The 18,248-nt window shown below is 44.2% G+C and overlaps 2 protein-coding genes across 16 annotated transcripts in view; both read right to left on the reverse strand.

Moving 5' to 3' along the window:
- Ipo8 (importin 8) overlaps nt 1–6,297 on the reverse strand; it is a 53,639-nt gene extending 47,342 nt beyond the window's left edge. For 2 of the 5 annotated variants that reach the window (XM_021636438.2, XM_021636437.2), the window contains exons 1-2: nt 5,978–6,297; nt 1,334–1,415 (exon numbers count right to left, since the gene is read on the reverse strand). In XM_021636438.2, the coding sequence (XP_021492113.1) occupies nt 1,334–1,415; nt 5,978–6,061 (166 nt within the window). In that variant the 5' untranslated portion in view covers nt 6,062–6,297. The remainder of the gene's footprint in view (nt 1–1,333; nt 1,416–5,977) is intronic. The other 3 variants (XM_021636440.2, XM_021636439.2, XM_060384536.1) reach the window with 2 other exon arrangements.
- An 8,963-nt stretch (nt 6,298–15,260) lies between these two features.
- Nucleotides 15,261–18,248, reverse strand: part of Caprin2 (caprin family member 2) — a 48,957-nt gene continuing 45,969 nt past the window's right edge. For all 11 annotated transcript variants that reach the window (XM_021636452.2, XM_021636460.2, XM_021636455.2 and 8 more), the window contains 2 exons: nt 17,915–17,978; nt 15,261–16,161 (listed from right to left, as the gene is read on the reverse strand). In XM_021636452.2, the coding sequence (XP_021492127.1) occupies nt 15,596–16,161; nt 17,915–17,978 (630 nt within the window). In that variant the 3' untranslated portion in view covers nt 15,261–15,595. The remainder of the gene's footprint in view (nt 16,162–17,914; nt 17,979–18,248) is intronic.

Here is an 18,248-nt window from a genome sequence, read left to right on the forward strand (position 1 = left end):
AAAAGTCCAATTCCTGGCACTTTTTGAAAAAAAAAAAAAAAAGGCGGGAATGGTGTTGCACACCTTTAATCCCAGCACTCAGGAGGCAGAGGCAGCAGATCTCTGTGAGTTCGAGGCCAGCCTGGTCTTCAAAGTGAGTACAGGACAGCCAAAGTTACACAGAGAAACACTGTGTTAAAAAAAAAAAAAAAGAAAGAAAAAGAAGAAAGAAAAAAGTTAGATAAATTGTCAAAGTTGGAAAAGCAAAATGGAAACAACAATGTTAAAGAGGCAGGAACTAATGGATGGATGAAAGCAAAGATAGTAAAATAGCAAAAAAAGAACTCAGGTGTAGACATGAAAACTCAGCATCCATCAATAACTTTTGTTGGTATAATGTTCTTTTGAAATGTATACACCTTACCCTTGTTCATTCAAATGCCGATTCCCCCTCTCTGGTTTCAATCCGGATATTGCATTGTGATACTCATTCTAAGCAGCCTGTCTCAACTCTTGTGTAAACAGGACAAAATAAAGCAACTAGACACAATGTTGAGCTGGGAGGAGCCAGAGAACAGGAAAGAGGGGAGGAGCTAGAGGGCAGGAAAGGGGTGGGAGGAGAAGGGGCGAGAGAAGAGCTTAGTGAGAGCTGGGAAAGGGAGTTGGAGGGGAGATCTTGGAACTGCGTGGAGAGATGGACTGGACCTAAGATACCACTAAAGGCAAGTATAATGTGGGAAATCTAAATGTTAGGAAACTATGAGGGCTTGGAGGTTTAGGATGGAGTAGCTATTGCCCAGCATTGTGTTCTAGGTTAACTAAATAAACCCAGTGTCTGTCTGTGTGGTGATTTGGTTATGCAGCTGTTTAAGATTAACAGCAGCATTACTAAAAGATAATTATTAGTAAATATTAGTATTTATTTACAACAAACTTCCCAAGAGAAAAGAAAGTATTTTTATGCCTCAGAAGTATTTTGTGTGTTCTTCCTAGTTTTTCAAGAGATTTCAGATACTTATTTGTAATTATACTGGAATTCCTTGACGTTCCTTACATTTAGATAGTGTACACTCACCACACCCCTCCCAGGAGGCCTTCAGCTCCCCTGGTGGTCCCTGTAGCATCTCCTTGGTACTTTTTACAGTTTTCATGAACACCCCAAGTCAAATCAGTGATGCCCTACGGGTGTGTGAGGCATGAACAAGCCCAGCAGCCACAAGCAGAATGCCAGGCTCTCCCAACAGGGCAGGGCTTTGAGGCCCTCCTGGAGCCATGCTGGCCCCTTGCCTGTCACGATCTTGTTGGAGTCTTGTGCAGACACTGTAACTCTCGGTGACCTGAAAACACAGCTTACCTGCCTGACGCACGGGGAACTCCACATGGTCGGAGACTATGATCCGGAGCAAGCTGGGGGCAAAATTGATAATCTTGTAGGACTGAAATTACAAGAAAAACACTTTGTAAAAACAGGGCATTCTCAATAGCTACAGCACCATTACAGAGTATATTACTGTCTAAATGGAAAAATTTTGTTGTTGTTTACTTGTTTGTTTTTCCAGTTGGGGTTTCTCTGTGTAGTCTATCCTAGAACTCACTATGGAGACCAGGCTGGCCTTGAACTCAGAGATCCACCTGCCTCTACCTCCCAAGTCTTGTGATTAAAGGCGTACACTAAAAGATATGTTTTTAACAGCAGTTTTTAGAGGGGAAATTTTAATATAGATTTAATTCAGTCTTCTAAAACTTCAATATATATTATCGAAATAATTTAGGTTTATAAGTTTTTAGCTAGTGAAAGATCTTATATTAAATCAAAAATAAACATTTAGAGTTTATCATTAAAACTGACTTCAGTTCTTTAAAACTCACAAAATAACCTATATAATAGACTAACGCTATATTAAAACTGTAGTCATTGTACACATTTCAGAGTCCTGTTTTGCAACTATTAGCCATTTTAAAGAAGTTTGGAAAGTTTGACTTCTTTGCTGATTTGGCCTATGTTAATTTGGTACTGTGAAACATTCAGGCAAATACATACGCATTCAAATGCAACTTTCCTCAAAAATAATAGCCCACCTTTGTTCCTCACCGGGCTTCGAGTTTCTAACAAATGACTCACTTCTCAACGACATCATGAGTATTCTTGCTTTGTATCTATAAAGCTTTCTGAAAACAAACTCTTGTATTGCTTAAATTCTGTGCTTTTTGAAAACTCATACAATGCCAAGACTTGCGACTCCTGGGCTCTGACCCTCATTCCTCTAGTCCCAGCTGGCGTGCTGGGTGAAGGTTTTCAACTTGCCATCCCTCTGTTCCTGCCCTGGGCTTGGCCTGCCTTTCTTGTTTCAACATCCAGGTCTCTACTAAGGCCACCCTCAGAAAATGGCTGTCCCGTCTCTCCATCCCCACAGATTACAACTGTTCTCCACAGAACTCACGGCCGCCTCTCCCATGCAGCTGCTGAGCTCCCAGGGCACCTCAGCAAATAACTCCTGTTATTCCTAAAAGAAAGCTCCCTTAAAGGGCAAAGAAAATGATGCCTAAAGATGCAGCTTGGTGCATGCCTCACATGTGCATCTTGGATCCAATAAGAACCACCACAAAATAAATAAATAAATAAATATTATATACATATAATGATATATATATGATTATATATCCTTAATGATTATATATATAATGATTACACACATATATATGCCTATCTATACAGAAAGTAGGGGATTCCAAAACTTGGTAATGAAAGTAAATGTCTTAAAGCTGAAAATAAACTATATTGACCTAGCAGGAACAAGACCCTGGGTTCAATCTCAATCCCCTGTAACCGAAAGAAAAAAAGGCCAGGCATGACAGCACACACCTGATCCCAACACACAGAAGGCTGAGGTAGGAGGACTAGGCTACGGGGCAAGACAGTATCTCAAAGAGGTTGGGAGGAAGAAGAGGAGAAATTGCAAGGAAAGAAAAAGATGGAGGGATACAGCTCAGTTTGCAGAGTGCCTGCCTACCACACCCAAAGCCCCTGCTTCATAGTCAGCACCATACAGCCCCGCACAGTAGTGCAGCACACAGGAGGGTCACAAGAACCGTCTCAGACACAGTAAGGCGGGGACAGCCTGGGCTACATGAGGCCCCTCTGGGGGGAAGTCTAAAGGAGCTAAACTCTAATCCTATACAGTAGATACCTATTCATTCATGCTGCAAGGGGCTAAGGGACAAGCTTGCAAAACCCAATACCCAAATCACACCTTACTAAAGTGACATCATATCTAGGTCTTCTACTTCAAGTACAAAAAATTATTGATGATATATTACAGTTCAGAACATTGTAGGAGATATAAATCTAAATGAATGATACAGCAATGCTATCTTGTTCTTTTGTTTGATTTTTGAGGTGCTGGGGATGATTCTAGGGCCTCACACTTTAAATAAAACACACTACTTTCATAAGTAACAAGGAAAATGGTCTTCTGATCAGGCAGAATTTGGATTAAGATACTATGAAAAGAAACAAGGGATTGAACATCTCCCAGTTCTGCAGGCTTCAAACCTTTCCTGCTTCCGTAATATCAATGCACTTATGTGCTGACAAATCAGAAAAAAAAGCAAGGTTAAGTGTAGAGGAATGTTAATCCAAAACATCGCTGCTCTGGCAAGAGATCACATTCACACACCTTCTAGGTCTGTGTGATTGGGCTGGAATATAGACACACCTTTAATCCAGGAGACAGAGGCAAACTGATATGAGTTGAAGGCCAGCCTGGTATGGAGCAAGTTTCAGGTAAAGAAAAGCTTAGGTCCAGGTGTGGTGGTGCATGCCTTTAATCCCAAACAATGGAGGCAAAGTTAGTTTGTAGAAGGAAGCACCCACATTTGAAAGTGATGTCTAACTGAGTGGCAGAAACAGTGACAAATCAGAGAACGATCTGACACACTAGGATACACTCAACTCTCAAGGAGATGAGGAAAGGGAAGCTACTGCAGGGACAATGCAGAAAACGAGAGGATGAAGTTTTACAGGACAGTAATGGAGAAACAGGCTGCAGAGAAAGAGAGAACACAGGTGAAGACCAAATGAGCCAGAGAATGAGGAGCCAGGAGATTAGAGCAGATTGCTTCAGTTAGTCTGAGGCCAAGCAGAGCAATTCAGAGGCTGAGAGAAAACCCAGATTGAATCAGTCAGTTGGGAGAGGAGTTTGAGTCACAACAGCTAAGTTGAACCAGCCAGAGCTCAGAAAGAACAAGACCGAGTGAGCTTATTTAGCTGTAAGTCTCTAAGGCTGAAAACATTCTAGGCCTAGGTTAGATTCTAGGAGGCTAGAAGCTTCCAGGTCTAGGCCTAGGCTAGCCAACAGAGGCAGTAAGCCTCACAACATTGAACCAGGCGTTCTTTTTACAGTTAGGCTATGGGCAGAAAGTATAGCATTGCAACGAAGTCATGTTCCCTGTTGTCACTATCAAAAGGCCACCTGGCCCTGTGGTGAGAGCAGTGTCAAGCAGGCAGCCTCCCTGTGCACACCAGCAGGTTGCAAGTCCAACCCCCATGGCATTCCAACTAACTAAACCATGACGACTGTTACTCCAGACAGTACTCTACAAGATGTGGGACAGGTCCTAACATTAAGGGCCTTTTACTCTGGGGTGACAGTCCTTTTCTTTTTGAGAAATCAAAGCATCCATTTTGGCCTGTTCAACAAGCCTTGTGTGTCAGGATTACAGGCTTGAACGGAGTGGAAATCAAAAAGAGCCTCCAGAACTGTTGTTGAACACTCTAGAACACAGGCAGACACTAACAGGGCCTCAATTTTCCTTCTTATCTCTTGAGGACTCTGGATTCACATGAATCTCCAACTCCACAGACTGCCAGCTAATGTTTCTTGTTCAAAGATTCAAAACACACCTGTTTTCTAAACACTAAACCAGGGCCATACTGGCCAAGAAGTACCCTTCTACTTTAGGAGGCAAAGAATTGCCTGGGAGCCAGCTAAAACCCAAACTTGTTCCAACTCCCAGCTTTTCAGATTCTTTACAGCAGGATGAGGCCCATAATTTGCACACCCAACATTTCTCAGAGAAGCAGAGGCCACTGGTCCCGGCAACCCCTTAAGCTCACTAATTAAGGAAGATCCCTTCACACGTGCACACAACCTCAAACAATTGTCAAGTCAAGCAAGAGGATTTTAATTCGTACTTTTTAATAAGAGGCCCATGTGTGGAACCAGAGGTTTTGATAATCATGATTTTGAAATGTTGGGCCAGATGAGATAGCACACACCTTTCACCCCAGCGGTCTAGAGGCAGAGGAGGGAGCAGCAGGTGTATCTCTTGAGTTCCAAGCCAGCCTGTTTAAACACCGAGTTCCAGGCTAGCCAGAACTACACAGTGAGACCCTGTCTCCGAAATGAAAAAGAAAGGTGGTAAGGACAAAAAAAAAAAAAAAAAAAAAAAAAGAAAGAAAGACAAGAATTATTGGGGGTAACCCTGAAACAATGTCAAGACTGATTAGAAGAATGAGGAATGGAGAGTGCATAAAAGAAAGTCACAAACATTTCAGCCTTCGAGAGAAATGCCTCAAATATGTACTGCTGGGCCGGTCTCTGAGAGGTCCACGGCCCACGGAATCCGCGTGCTCTTCCCAGAACTCTCAGCATTGCCCAGCGCCCTAGCAAAACTGCCATGACCCGCACTGCCGACGCCAGAAGCAGGCGACGGGGTTTACAACAGCAGCACCTGAAAAGGGCGGGTCCGGAGAAAAGCTGGCTCCGCTCCGGTTAATTTTCCCACCACAGCTCCACGTAAGCGCACTAAGGAAAAGAAAACACACCCAAAGAACACTGGCAAAGGCTTCCTGTCTTCTTTGTGCTGCCCCAGAGGACTGGGCAGGCGCACCAAGAAGGGAGCGGACAGCCAACAGGTGCTCCAGCTGCTCCGCGGGGGTCCTGGCCAGGCTGGGGGCAGGAAACGGGGAGGAGGAGTGGGGGGAGGCCGTGCTCACCTGGTTAAGCTCCGTCTCGGCCGCGATCCTCAGCTTCGGGTCGATAGTGCCCTTCAGCGCCTGGATGATCCGGTTGAGGTCCATGTCCGCAGGCGGGGGAGCAGTCCCAGGGCCAGCAGGCCGGGTTGCAGCCGGGGTGTCTCCGGGCCGCTCCCGGGCCCCTCCGCCGCGGCCGGGGACCACGTCACCCCCAGCCGCCGCCGCCGCCGCCGCCGCCCGCGGATACCTGCTGCGCCACTCTGACTCTGCGCCCCCTGTGCTCCCTCCTTCCCCCCCACAACTCTCTCTCCATTCACCGTTTACGACAGCCGGGGGGAGGCGGCAGAGAGGAAGCAGCGACTGCTTTACGACAGCCGCTTGCCTGGCGTGCTGCACCAATGGGGCCCGCGGGGGACGCCATGATGCTGTACTGAAAACGGTCCGCTCGTGCCCTGGGAGCCAGCGCGGCGGAGGCGCGCCACTGGGGAAAGCCGGCGTGCTCCGGCTGGTTCTGCACCACTGCAGACGGCCGCCATGGTGCTGTACGGAAACCTAACCTGCCCGCCCGATGGTGTGAGCCTAGTTCGCTGGCCTGGCATCTGCGCACCTTTGCTGCAAACTGGGCACGTCTAAACGAGTGACAGTTTTGTTCGCGAACTCTGCGCAGCACAGCTGAGCTGTTTCAAGAAAAACTTGCTGGGGCCTTGAAATCATGGAGGAGAGCCACCCTTTTTCCTGGCATTCACTCTTGGAACATGTGTTAAATGTTTTCAAACAGAAAACTATAATGTTTAGGAACCGTGCGACAGCAAGATGAAGTTCAATGCAGGTCTGTCTGAGAGAACGCGTGAGACCGGTTGCCCTCAGCGTTGCCCCTTTCCGTCCGTTATGCACACGCCCATCAGAGTGTAGTGAAAATGCATCAGGTTGAAACAGTGCCTTTCCTATCCTCACCTCCAATTTTCTTTACTTGTGAAATCTTAGCTCTAATAGACTTTTTTCTTTGTGCTGTGATACAAGATCTCTCTTCATAGCCCAGGCTAGCCTCAAACTCGAGGCAGTCCTGCAGCTTCAGCCTGAGCTCACTGCAGTCCTCTTTTCTGCTTCAAGCCTATTCTGTCTTTCCCTTATTAATTCTACACCTGCTCCCAACTCCCTCGTTCCTCAATTCTGGAACCATCCATCCCCGACTACGCATCCTTCGCTGCTTTGTGTCTCACAACTCAACGATCCTAGACGACCTTTAACCTGTTGTGCTCACTGACCAAGTGTGTGTCTGAGGGAAAGAACACGTGTTTACAGTGCTGCTTTTTCTTTACACCCAATAACCAATCCTGTTGTCTCTAACTAGCTCTCATTTCCTTCAGTAGCTGTTCTGAATCCTTCAGGAATGTTCTCAAGTCCCCCACTCCATCCTACAGAGTCCTACAAAAATGAGCAAAGCCCCTGTCAGCAGCGTTCAACCACCCCAAATTCAAAATTCACCTCGCCACCTCATTCCCTACATCCTGAACAGAATTTCTCCCATATTCTCAGAGTCTGGCTCCATATATTCCATCTCTGTTTTTCATTTTTGTTGTTGTTAAAACTTGGGGGACTGGAAGGATAATTCAGCAGTCAGGAGCACTTATTTATCAAGAGGACTTGGGACTGATTCTCACCCGCACCCGCACGTTGGCTCACAACCATCCATAACATGGGTTCTAGAGAATCCAGTACCCTCCTCTGACCCCTTCAGGCACAGGCATGCACATGGTGCATAGTTACACATTCTAACAAAGCACTCAGACCTGTAAAACAAATCTAAAAAGAAAAAAAATTAACATTAAAAAATAAAATAAATCTGGGGTATTACATGTTCTTTGCTGACAATTTGTAAGACCTTTTCCCTAGATGTCCAGCCTCTTTCTCCCTGTTGGGTTAACCTACCCCCACACATATTGTATCAACTGGCCATAAAGGTGTGCCCCTGTATTTTCAATTGTTAATTGTTAATTGACAATGCCAAGTGCTGGCAGGATATATGGCATTGTCATTTCTATACCCCACAATACCTACTTTCTATATATCTTTGTCACTTCCTCATCTGTGGATGAATTTAATTCTGAACATGGCTGATCTGGCTGGAATACAAACACACCTTTAATCCAGGAGACTGAGGCAAGCAGATCTGAGTTCAAAGCCAGCCTGACATAAAGCAAGTTTCAGGTAAAGAAAAGCTTATCCAAGCATTGTGGTGCATGCCTTTAATCCCAAACAATGAAAGCAAAGTCAGTTTGTACAAGGAAGCACCCACGTTTGAAAGTGATGTCTAATTGAGTGGTAGAAAAATAAAGTGATGACCCAGAGAATAGGATACACCCAACTCTCATGAGAAGAGGAAAGGGAAGCTACTTAAGGGAAGTTTTACAAAGAGAGGTTGAATGAGAGAACAAGCTAGACACAGGTGAAGACAGAACAGATCCAGAGAATGAGAAGAAGCCAGATTAGAAGATGGGCTGAAGTTAATTTGAGGCCAAGCAAAGCAATTCAGAGGCCAAGAGAAAAGCCAGATTGAATAAGTCAGCTGGGAGAATTTGAGCCAGAACAGCTGAATCGAACCAGCCAGCCCAGACTTAGTAAGAACTAGAAAGGGTGAGCTTATTAAGCAGTAAATCTCAAAGGCTGAGAACATTCTAGACCTAGGTTAGATTGTACGGAAACAAGAAGCTAGGTTAGGAAGCTAGGAAACAAGGCCTAGGTTAGCAGATCAAGATACCAATTGATGCAGGAAAATAAAAGTTCCTTTTACAAGCTCCTGGCAATGCCCATTCGATTTGAAAGATGATGATGAGCATCCAAGAATCTCCACTAAAAGATGGCTTCAGCCATGTGTGTTATGCATGCCTGTAATCCCAGCACTCTGGAAGGCAGAGGCAGGCAGATGGCTGTGAGTTCAAGGCCAGCCTGGTCTACAATGTGAGTCCAGGACAGCCAAGGATACACAGAGAAACCCTCTCTTTGGGGTGGGGGGTGGGGAGATGGCTTCAAATCTGGCAAGCTAGCCACTTGGCAAAAAGTAATGAGATTGCTCAACTGCTGACAGAATGCTGTGAGATATGGGCAAAACCTGATTGTGGACAAGTCCACTGCCTAACTCTGCCAAGACAGAATAAGCAAGTTCTTCATATTTCCTGCTTCACAATTAAGTCTGTCAGATACACTGGGTTGAAGATGATGCTCCAATGTTATACTGGGTGACTGTCCAGGCAGCAAACTGTCATTTCTCTATTTTGGGAGCTGGTTGCCTGCACTTCCTACATACTCAAGTTATTCTTTCTCAAGTCTCTGACAGGGTTGAAGACTAAATAGTTAAGAGTCTTAAAATTAAGCTTAAGTTGTTTAGGATTTAAGATGTTTGTAGACTGATAACACAAATAATAATAGAAAATTATTTGGGTACAGAACTCTAAACTCACCAATTTAGGATAGGTAATAAATATTTTTCCGAAGTTGTGAAAGGCATGTGAACAGGACATTGTTAATGTAAGCCTTACCTAAGAGTTTTCATTACTGTTTCATAATCATTATTGTGTATTAGTATATTACTGAAAGAAAAAGAGCCTTTTATTGGACTAAAAGGGGAAATCTTGTGTATGGATGCAACAGCTGTCAGTTAAAAAACCTATGGCCTATGGCTTAGGCAGGAAATAGGGGTGGGACATCCCACAGACAGAGGGATTCTGGGATAGAGCCAGGCACAGGAGATTCAGCTGCCGAGATGTGAGGAAGATGGCCACGTGGTGCCTGAGCTCAGGTAACCAGCCACGTGGCAGAATATAGATTAGAATAAATGGGTTATTAAGTTCTGAGCTAGTCAGAGAGGAGCCTCACTACATGGCCTCGGGATTTGTAAAATAATAATAGAGTCTCGTGAGTGATTACGCCAGGAGCTAAAGGATGGGAGAAAAAAACACCTGAGACATAATGGCCTACTACTACACACGTGTATGTCTGTGCACACAGTGCCCAAAGAGGCCAGAAGGAAATGTCAGCTCCCCTGGGACTGGGTCGCAGATGGATAGATGGCTGCGAGCCACCACGTGGTGCTTGGAATCACAACCAGGTCCTCTGGAAGAGCAGCCACTGCTCTTGGCCACTGAGCCATCTCTCCAGTACCTTATTTTCAAAAGTCTGTTGCTGGGTATGACAGCTCATACCTGTCATCATAGCACTAGGAGGCGAAAGAGGTTTGCCACAAGTTCAAAGCCATCTTGAGCTATATAGTGAGTTCCAAGCCAGCCTGACCTAAAAATTGAGCCTGTCTCAAAAAAAAAAAAAAATATATATATATATATATATATATATATATAGAGAGAGAGAGAGAGAGAGAGAGAGAGAGGCTGATTTTACCGAGTATACCTCTAGCCTTTTGACCATATTATTTCCCAACTTACACACCGATTATACCTGAGATTCTATCTTCAGTTCTTTTCTCATTCTCTTCCGCCCATTCTGCTTGAGTCATTTCAAAACATGTATAACACTGTTCGTTTGAGGACAAACAGTCCCCACAGGCTCATATATCTGGATGCTTAGTTACCATGGAGTGGAACTGTTTCACAGAATCGGAAGAATTAGGAGAGGCCCTACTGAAGGAAGTATGTGAGCATGGAGATTTGAAAAGCCCATTCTGCCTACAGATAAGAATGCAACTCTCAACCATTCTCCAGTACCATGCCTTCTGTGCCGCCATGCTCACTGCCATGATAATGGACTAGTGTCTGAAACTGTAAGCCCCCAGTTCAATGTTTTCCTTTGTAAGAGTTGTTGTGGTAATGCTGTCTCTTCACAGCAATAAAATCAACATAACAGACAAGTGACAAAGTTCTAATCACATTTTTTCCCTTAAATTAAATGTGTTCCAATACCTACACATCTACCAGGATGTTCTTTCTACATTATGATGGCAGTTTTTTCAATATAAAGAGAGGAGATCAAAAACAGTGGCACCACTGAATGCTCGTAAAGATATAGAAAAGCATTTCCTTATACTGATGGTCAGAATGCCAACTAGTACAGCACTGTGGAGAATAATCATCAGTTTCTTTCTTTAAAAAAAAAAAAAAAAAAAAAAAAAAGCCTAGACCTGGGCAGTGGGGGTGCACACCTTCAATCCCAGCACTTGCAAAGCAGAGGCAGGCAGATCTCTGTGAGTTCGAGACCAACCTGGTCTACAAAGCAAGTTCTAGAACAGTCAGTACTGTTACACAGAAATATTCAGGGGGAAGCCCTAAAACTAAAACATGGGACCAGCATATGGGTCAGCAGTTACACTTCGGAGAATTTGCCGTACAGTAGAGTTCAGTACTGTAGACAACCTGTACATGGGGCTGGAGAGATGGCTCAGAGGTTAGGAGCACTGGCTGTTCTTCTAAGGGTCCTGAGTTCAGTTCTCAGCAACCACATGGTGGCTCACAACCATCTATAGAGAGATCTGGTGCCCTCTTCTCATGCACAGGCAGAATGCTGTATAAATAATAAATAATCTAAAAAAAAGAAATTAAAAAAAAGTGTACATGAAGCCAGCCGTGGCAGTGCACACCTATAATCCCAGCACTCAGAAGGCAGAGGCAGGTGGATCTCTGAATTTTAGGCCAGCCTAATCTGCAGAGGGATGTTCAGGTACAGCAGAGAAGGCCTATCTTGGAAAAAAGAAAACTTGAACCATAGGTGTGTGTGGCACTGTGTTTCTTACAGCCTGAACCTGGAAACAGTCCAGTTGTCCTTCAGTGGGTAATCTGCGAAGTCTACACATAGAACATTCCAGGTTAGCCTTAATCGTCAATGTGACACAATCTAGAACTACTGGGGCAGAAAGTCTCAATGAGGAACTGTTTAGACTCTCCTGTGGGTGTCTGGGACTTGGTTAAGTTGAAAGCCCTGCCCACTACAGGGAACAATATTCCCTAATAGGGGCTCTGAACCGTGTGACTAGAGAAAGCAAGCAAAGTGGCTTTCTCTGCGGCTTGATAAAGGGTGTGATCTGACCAGATCTTTCAAGCTCCCACTGGGGACTTCCCCACAATAAGGACTGTAACTTGGAACCAGAAGCTCAAACAAACCTTTTCTTCCCCAACTTGTCAGAGCATTTTATCACAGAAACAGAAAGGAACTAAGACACAATGAAAAGCAAAGCAATTTGAACAAATGTGCAGACAACTGCACAACCTTAAACTGTTGTGTGCTGTCTACATTCATATCATCCTGTAAAAACCATTCAAAGATCAAAGGGCTAACATGGCAGAGGACATAGGGAAAGTGGATGGAGCTACAAACATGTAACCTGAGGATTTTGTGGTGATAAAAATGTCTTACAGTATTCGCATCCTGGCTGTAATACTAGACTATAGTTTTACAAGATGTTAGTGTCAAAGAAAACTGGATGATAAGATTTCATGGAACCCATCTTATTTCTTACAACCATATGTAATCCTACCATTGTCTTTAATTTTTTATTTTTATTATTTATTGCAGTTTATTCACTTTGTATCCCAGCTGTGGCCCCTCCCTCCTCTCCTCCCAATCCCACTCTCCCTCCCTCATCTCCTCCCATGCCCCTCCCCAAGTCCACTGATAGGGCAGGTCCTCCCCTTCCATCTGACCCTAACCTATCAGGTCTCATCAGGACTGGCTACATTATCTTCCTCTGTGGCCTGGCAAGGCTGCTCCCCCCCTCAGAGTTGAGGTGATAAAAAAGACAGACCCTGTTCCCTTTACTAGGGAACCCACTTGGAGACTGAGTCTATGGGCTTCATCTGAGCAAGGGTTGCCTCTAAATAAGTTAAAAGGCAAGTTTCCCATAAATTTTTTCCTACCCTTGGGGCAGACTTAAATGAGCTAGCTAGCTTTTTATCAACTTGACTCAAGCTAAGGTCATCTGGAAAGGGGAACCTCAAACGCATCTATCAGACTGGCCTACAGGCAGTCTGTGAAGTATTTTCTTGATTAAAGATTGACATGATGAGCCCAAAAGGCTGAGGCCAAAAGGCCAGGCCCATGATGTGTGGTAATACCCTTCAGCAGTGTTTCTGAGTGCCACAAAAATGCAAGTGAGCCATGAGGGCAAGTAATATATAAACACAGACACTACTTGTAAATATAAGAACCTTAGTACTCTGTTAATAAATATCCCATCCAATAGCTCCAGGAACTGAGCAGACTTTCCCAAGAGGCTGTGGTGGACTTGGTAATTAAAGAAGGCATCTAGGCTGGAGGTGGCTCAGTAGGGCAAGTGCTATTCAATCAGACATCTCGGTGCGGAGGGGAAACTGACGGATCTGCTGTTAGTGAGAAACTGTGTCAGAGAAGACAGTGAGGGGCTGGAGAGACGGCTCAGCAGTTAAAAGCATGTACTGCTCTGGTAGTCCCCACAACCAACATGGTGGCCCACACACACCTGTCATCCAGTTTCAGGGGACCCACTGCTCTGGCTTCCATATGGTGCACACGCGCGCGCGCGCGCACGCACGCACGCACGCACACACACACACACACACACACACACACACACACAGCACACACAGTTTTGTTTTGTTTTTTTTTAAGATATAGAGTAGCCAGGCATGGTGGTGTACACCTGTAATTCAAGCACTTGGGAGACAGAGGTAGGCAGATCTTTTTAAGTTCTGGGCTAGCCTGGTCTACACAGGAAACTCCAGACAGCTAGGGAAGAGCTAGTCAGCAGCTCTGTTGTTAACAGGACTTAACCTGAGAGGACAGAGTTGCCACCAATACTGTAAATGTTGACTGTGTGGTGATGAGAAAGACCCCGCTGACCTGATAAACTGGCTGCTCTGAGCACTGACCTGCCGTCAGTCATTTAGCGGTATCAGTGCTTCTCTGTGTACTTTGTGTTCAGGACATGAAAATCAAGAATCAAAACAACTTTCTGCCTTGGCAGATAAGATGCATCAGTTAATAAACACAAACATCCTTCTCTAATGTTCAATATAGTTCTCAATATTGTAACAAAGTAATTCTGAAAATAACTCCTTATAGTAACTAAGAAATAAAGCACTAGAACAACTAAGAGATTTAAGTTTGGCTGGTTGCAGGAGCACACGCCTGTAATCCCAGCATTTAGAGAGAAAGAGGCAGATTTCTGTGAGTTCAAGACAGCCTAGTCTACAAAGTGAGTCCTGGATAGTCGAGGCTACACAGAGAAACCCTCTCTCAAAAAACAGAGAGACAGAGAGAGAGAAAGAGAGAGAGATTTAAATTTAAACTATGTATGAGAAAATTCCATCTCAAATTAGTGCCAAAGTACAGTGGCTACTGATCTGCATAAGACAGTGAACACATACCCACAAAACCCTAATTTTCAGAATGAGAAAAGAAAACTATAGCATATAATATGTATGTGCCAGGCACAGTGTTAAGTGTTTAAATATGCCTTTAGCAAAACTTCACAACTGCCCCATTATACTGATCCAGTTTTCACATGGGAAGATAGTCTTTAAGAACCAGAGGGAAGCCAGGCAGTGGTGGCGCACTCCTGTAATTAAGGCAGAGGCAGAGGCAGGCGGAGCTCTGTGAATTCGAGGCCAGCCTGGTCTACAACTAAGTCCAGGACAGCCAAGGCTACACAGAGAAATCCCGTCTCAAAAAGACAAACACCAAGAGAGAAGAAAGGAGGGAGGGAAGCTCAATCCTAGGGGTAAAACAGCTAATCCAAGGTTAATTAGGAGGAGCAGAGGCAAGATACAAGCACAAAGCCTAACTGTTGAGTTACTCAGCACTTTGTTTATTCAAATTAAACCCAGCATCTTACTGAGAGCAGAGTTCACATGTGCATCTCTTACTGTGCCTTGTTTTAACACACAGAGCAGACAACAAAATGCAGCTAAATGGAGAATGTGCCCTATGGCAAGGAAGTAAGAACATGTTCAAGCAGAATATGCAGTTTGGCCAGTGGAAAACATCCATCTTTTTTTCTTTGGGACAGGGTTTCTCTATGTAGCCCTGGCTATCCTGTAATTCCTTCTGTAGACCAGGCTGGCCTCAAACTCAGAGATCTGCCTACCTGCCTCTGCCCCTGAGCGGTGGGATTAAAGGTGGGCAGCACCACTGCCCACCACATCCGTCTTCTAATAAATGAGACAGAGGTCCATCAGAGAAAAGTGATCCCAGAAGAACCTAGTGCATAGAAAGATCTTCTTTTAAACTAACACCATGAACCATTAATAAGCCCTCATTCCAGAGCTGTCAGTAATGAATTCTTACCTCTCAGTCAAATGTTTCCATAAACAGAAACAACTGGAAGTGCAGTGCAAGTTTTATTGAGGCACAACAAGGCATGGTAACTTGTCTGAACTGGAGGCAGTCAGTTCAGTAAGCTGACCATTAACACAGCTAAGTGCAAACAATACACATCCACAGTGTGACTGCAAGGCTACATCACAGTTCATAAAGTGCTACATTAGTGCTAATCGCCATTCCGCTTCAAAGTCTTCACATAGAGAGGAAAACAAAAAAGTGAGGACCTCCTTCTTTCTCTAGAAGCAAAGTATTTCCCACGATCAGTCAATCACCAGGGCAAGGACTACCTTTCCTTAGATCTGCTAGGGAGAACTTCATTCTTTCACTCTGAACTGCATTTCAATCTTGATAAAGAAGATAGCCTGAAAATGTCGAGTATTTCCAGCTACTTCCATAAATCGCTCCCCTGTGTAAGCGCAACCATATCTGGTCTCCCTGGAGGAGCTGGAGAATGGCGTGGTTGCTCGCTGTCTCATGGTCTGGAGCACCGTCGTTGGCATAGGCTGACACCAAGACCTCCTCATTCTTCATGAGGTTTACATACAGTGGCACATTCACGGCCAGCTTTAGCATGTGAAAAATGAACACATACGTGCCGTTCACTGGGCAACTGAATCTTCCAAGCTGAAGATCAAAGGTCTCTCCCAGGTTGTTCAGAAGAAGATCAAACACAATAGGTTGGTCTAAAGTTCCAGGAGCCAGATTGGAGGTTCTGGCAGCTGAGAAGGCAACTCGCATTTGCTGAGGCAGGGGGTAGACGTGTACTGGCAGGACAGCGGCAGTCGGGCTTGTCGCTGGCACATCCACAGGGGTCATGCTCCGGGACTCTCCTTGCCCAGAGTCTCCACTGTTAAAAGTCTCGCTGTCTCTTTCTGGGCTGCTCACCTGAGAGGAGTCACTCCAGCCTGATGTTCATGAATAACAGTGAGTTTTTCAGTGAGGTCTTAGCTTTGACAAGGCACTTAACATTAGTCAGCTAGTGAAACACAAGATTCCAAAACCAAAAGCAATAAAAACGTACCCAAAAGGTCCTAGGTAATCCTGTATTGATTGCTTTCTGTTTTCTAAAGGTCAAGAAAATGTACCTTCCTCCACAAATGGCGAAACTTACCAGATCTGGGCAATTTTTCCTTATCTTTCTTCCATAACTCTCACTCAACTAATTTTTCAGTGACCAATCTTCTACTCAAAGTAGGTACTATAAAAGGGCTCAAGAAAATTTAAGATTAGCTAAGAGACATCACTTATAGAACTGCCAACTATCCCTTCAGAGATGTTCCAACAGGAGGAATAAGCCCCAAGATACACAGTTGGTTCTCTCAATCCAACTTAATGTTACGATGCTATAAAATTGTGCGTTGTATGTGTGGTGTATGAGGGGGAGAGCAAGCTACATGTGTGTGCCCAGATGCATGTATATTAAGTCTGGAGGTTGACATCGGATCATGTTCTCAGTCCCCATCCCCTTATTTTTTGAAACAGAGCCTCTCACGACCCTGGAGCTTATGGATAGCTGAAATAATGTCCTGGCAAGCCTGTGAGATCTTCCCACTACCACTCTAGGGTTACAGGCAACTGCCACAGAACCCAGCTTTTTACACAGATGCCGGAGTCTCAATGTAGGTCTTTATACTCCATGGTAAGCACTTTACCCAAAACAACCATCTCTACACACCTGAAATAATGTTTTAGGTGCTGTGTGAAAAACTCTGCTCAAGCCAGGCACATGCCTGTAATCTCAGTACTCATGGAGGCAGGGGCAGGCATATCTCTATGATTTCAAGACCAGCCTGGTTTACAAGGCAAGTCCAGGGCAGCCAAGGAAGGTTATATAGAGAAACCCTGTCTCAAAAAAATGAAACAAACAAACAAAAAAACAAAACAAAAGCAAGCAAGCAAGCAAGCAAGGACCCTGCTCAATATGAAGAAGGGTATGAAGGACAGAGGCCATTTTCCCAAGGTATAAAGGCTGCTTTCCTTAGAAAAAGTTCTCTTTAGTAACTCTTTTTCAACTGCACTGAACCATTTAATGGTCTCTTCCCATTTTAACAAGTGTGAGTAATTACACTGTCCTATGTTTTAACTGCTGTTTATTCAACTCTGTCATTGCACTAACACTAGAACCATTTATCTTAAAAGCCATCATTCCGGGGTCTGGGTAAATGGTTAAGTGCACTTGTTGCTCTTGCAGAGGACCTGGGTTCGGTTCCCAGCAACCTTTAACTCTAGTTCTAGGGGATCTGATTCCTTCTTCTGACATCCACAGGCACCACCAAGCATGCACGTGGTGTACAGGCATACATGCAGGTAAAACACACACAACATAAAATGAATAAATCTAAAAAAAAAAAAAGCCACCATTCTGAAACATCAGACTCAACCCAAAGTTAGCAAAGGAAATTGTGTCAAAGGTTAAATCATGCTCATGTGGAAAAAAAACAAAACATTTTTTAGAAAACACACACAATTAAACTGTCAGTTTTCAGATTTTTCCTAGTAGTCTACTGCCTTGTTCGACCCTTTAGAATGACAGTTAAGCAAACAGAAAACTTCAACAGATAAGTGGTGAAAGCAGAGTGCTTCAGAGAGAAGTTGGTGGAGGAGAGAGTGAAGTACAAGCATGCTTTGGGTATATCTATGCAGGTAAATCACCCTTACCTTTTGAATGTGCCTGAAGACCATTAATTGTCCCTGATCTTTTATAACATTGCTGGAAATTATCCTAAAATAAATAAATGAATATTTAAATTGGCACTAAAAACCAAAAATACAGGTTAATTAGTATCTATAAAACACCATGTAAAAAGTACAGCTCTGAGTAATGATGGAAGTTTAAAAGCAGAGAATGGCTTGCCATTCATGTTAATATAAAGGGGCACAGTAAAGCAAGAAGAGCACATAACGTCTTCAATATGACCCAGATGGAAAATATAATGTAAAGATTATAGGGTCAGTGAGAAGTCTTAGTGGATAAAGACACTTGTCACCAAGC

Source organism: Meriones unguiculatus, chromosome 5 (assembly GCF_030254825.1).
Source record: "Meriones unguiculatus strain TT.TT164.6M chromosome 5, Bangor_MerUng_6.1, whole genome shotgun sequence".
NCBI lineage: Eukaryota > Metazoa > Chordata > Mammalia > Rodentia > Muridae > Meriones > Meriones unguiculatus.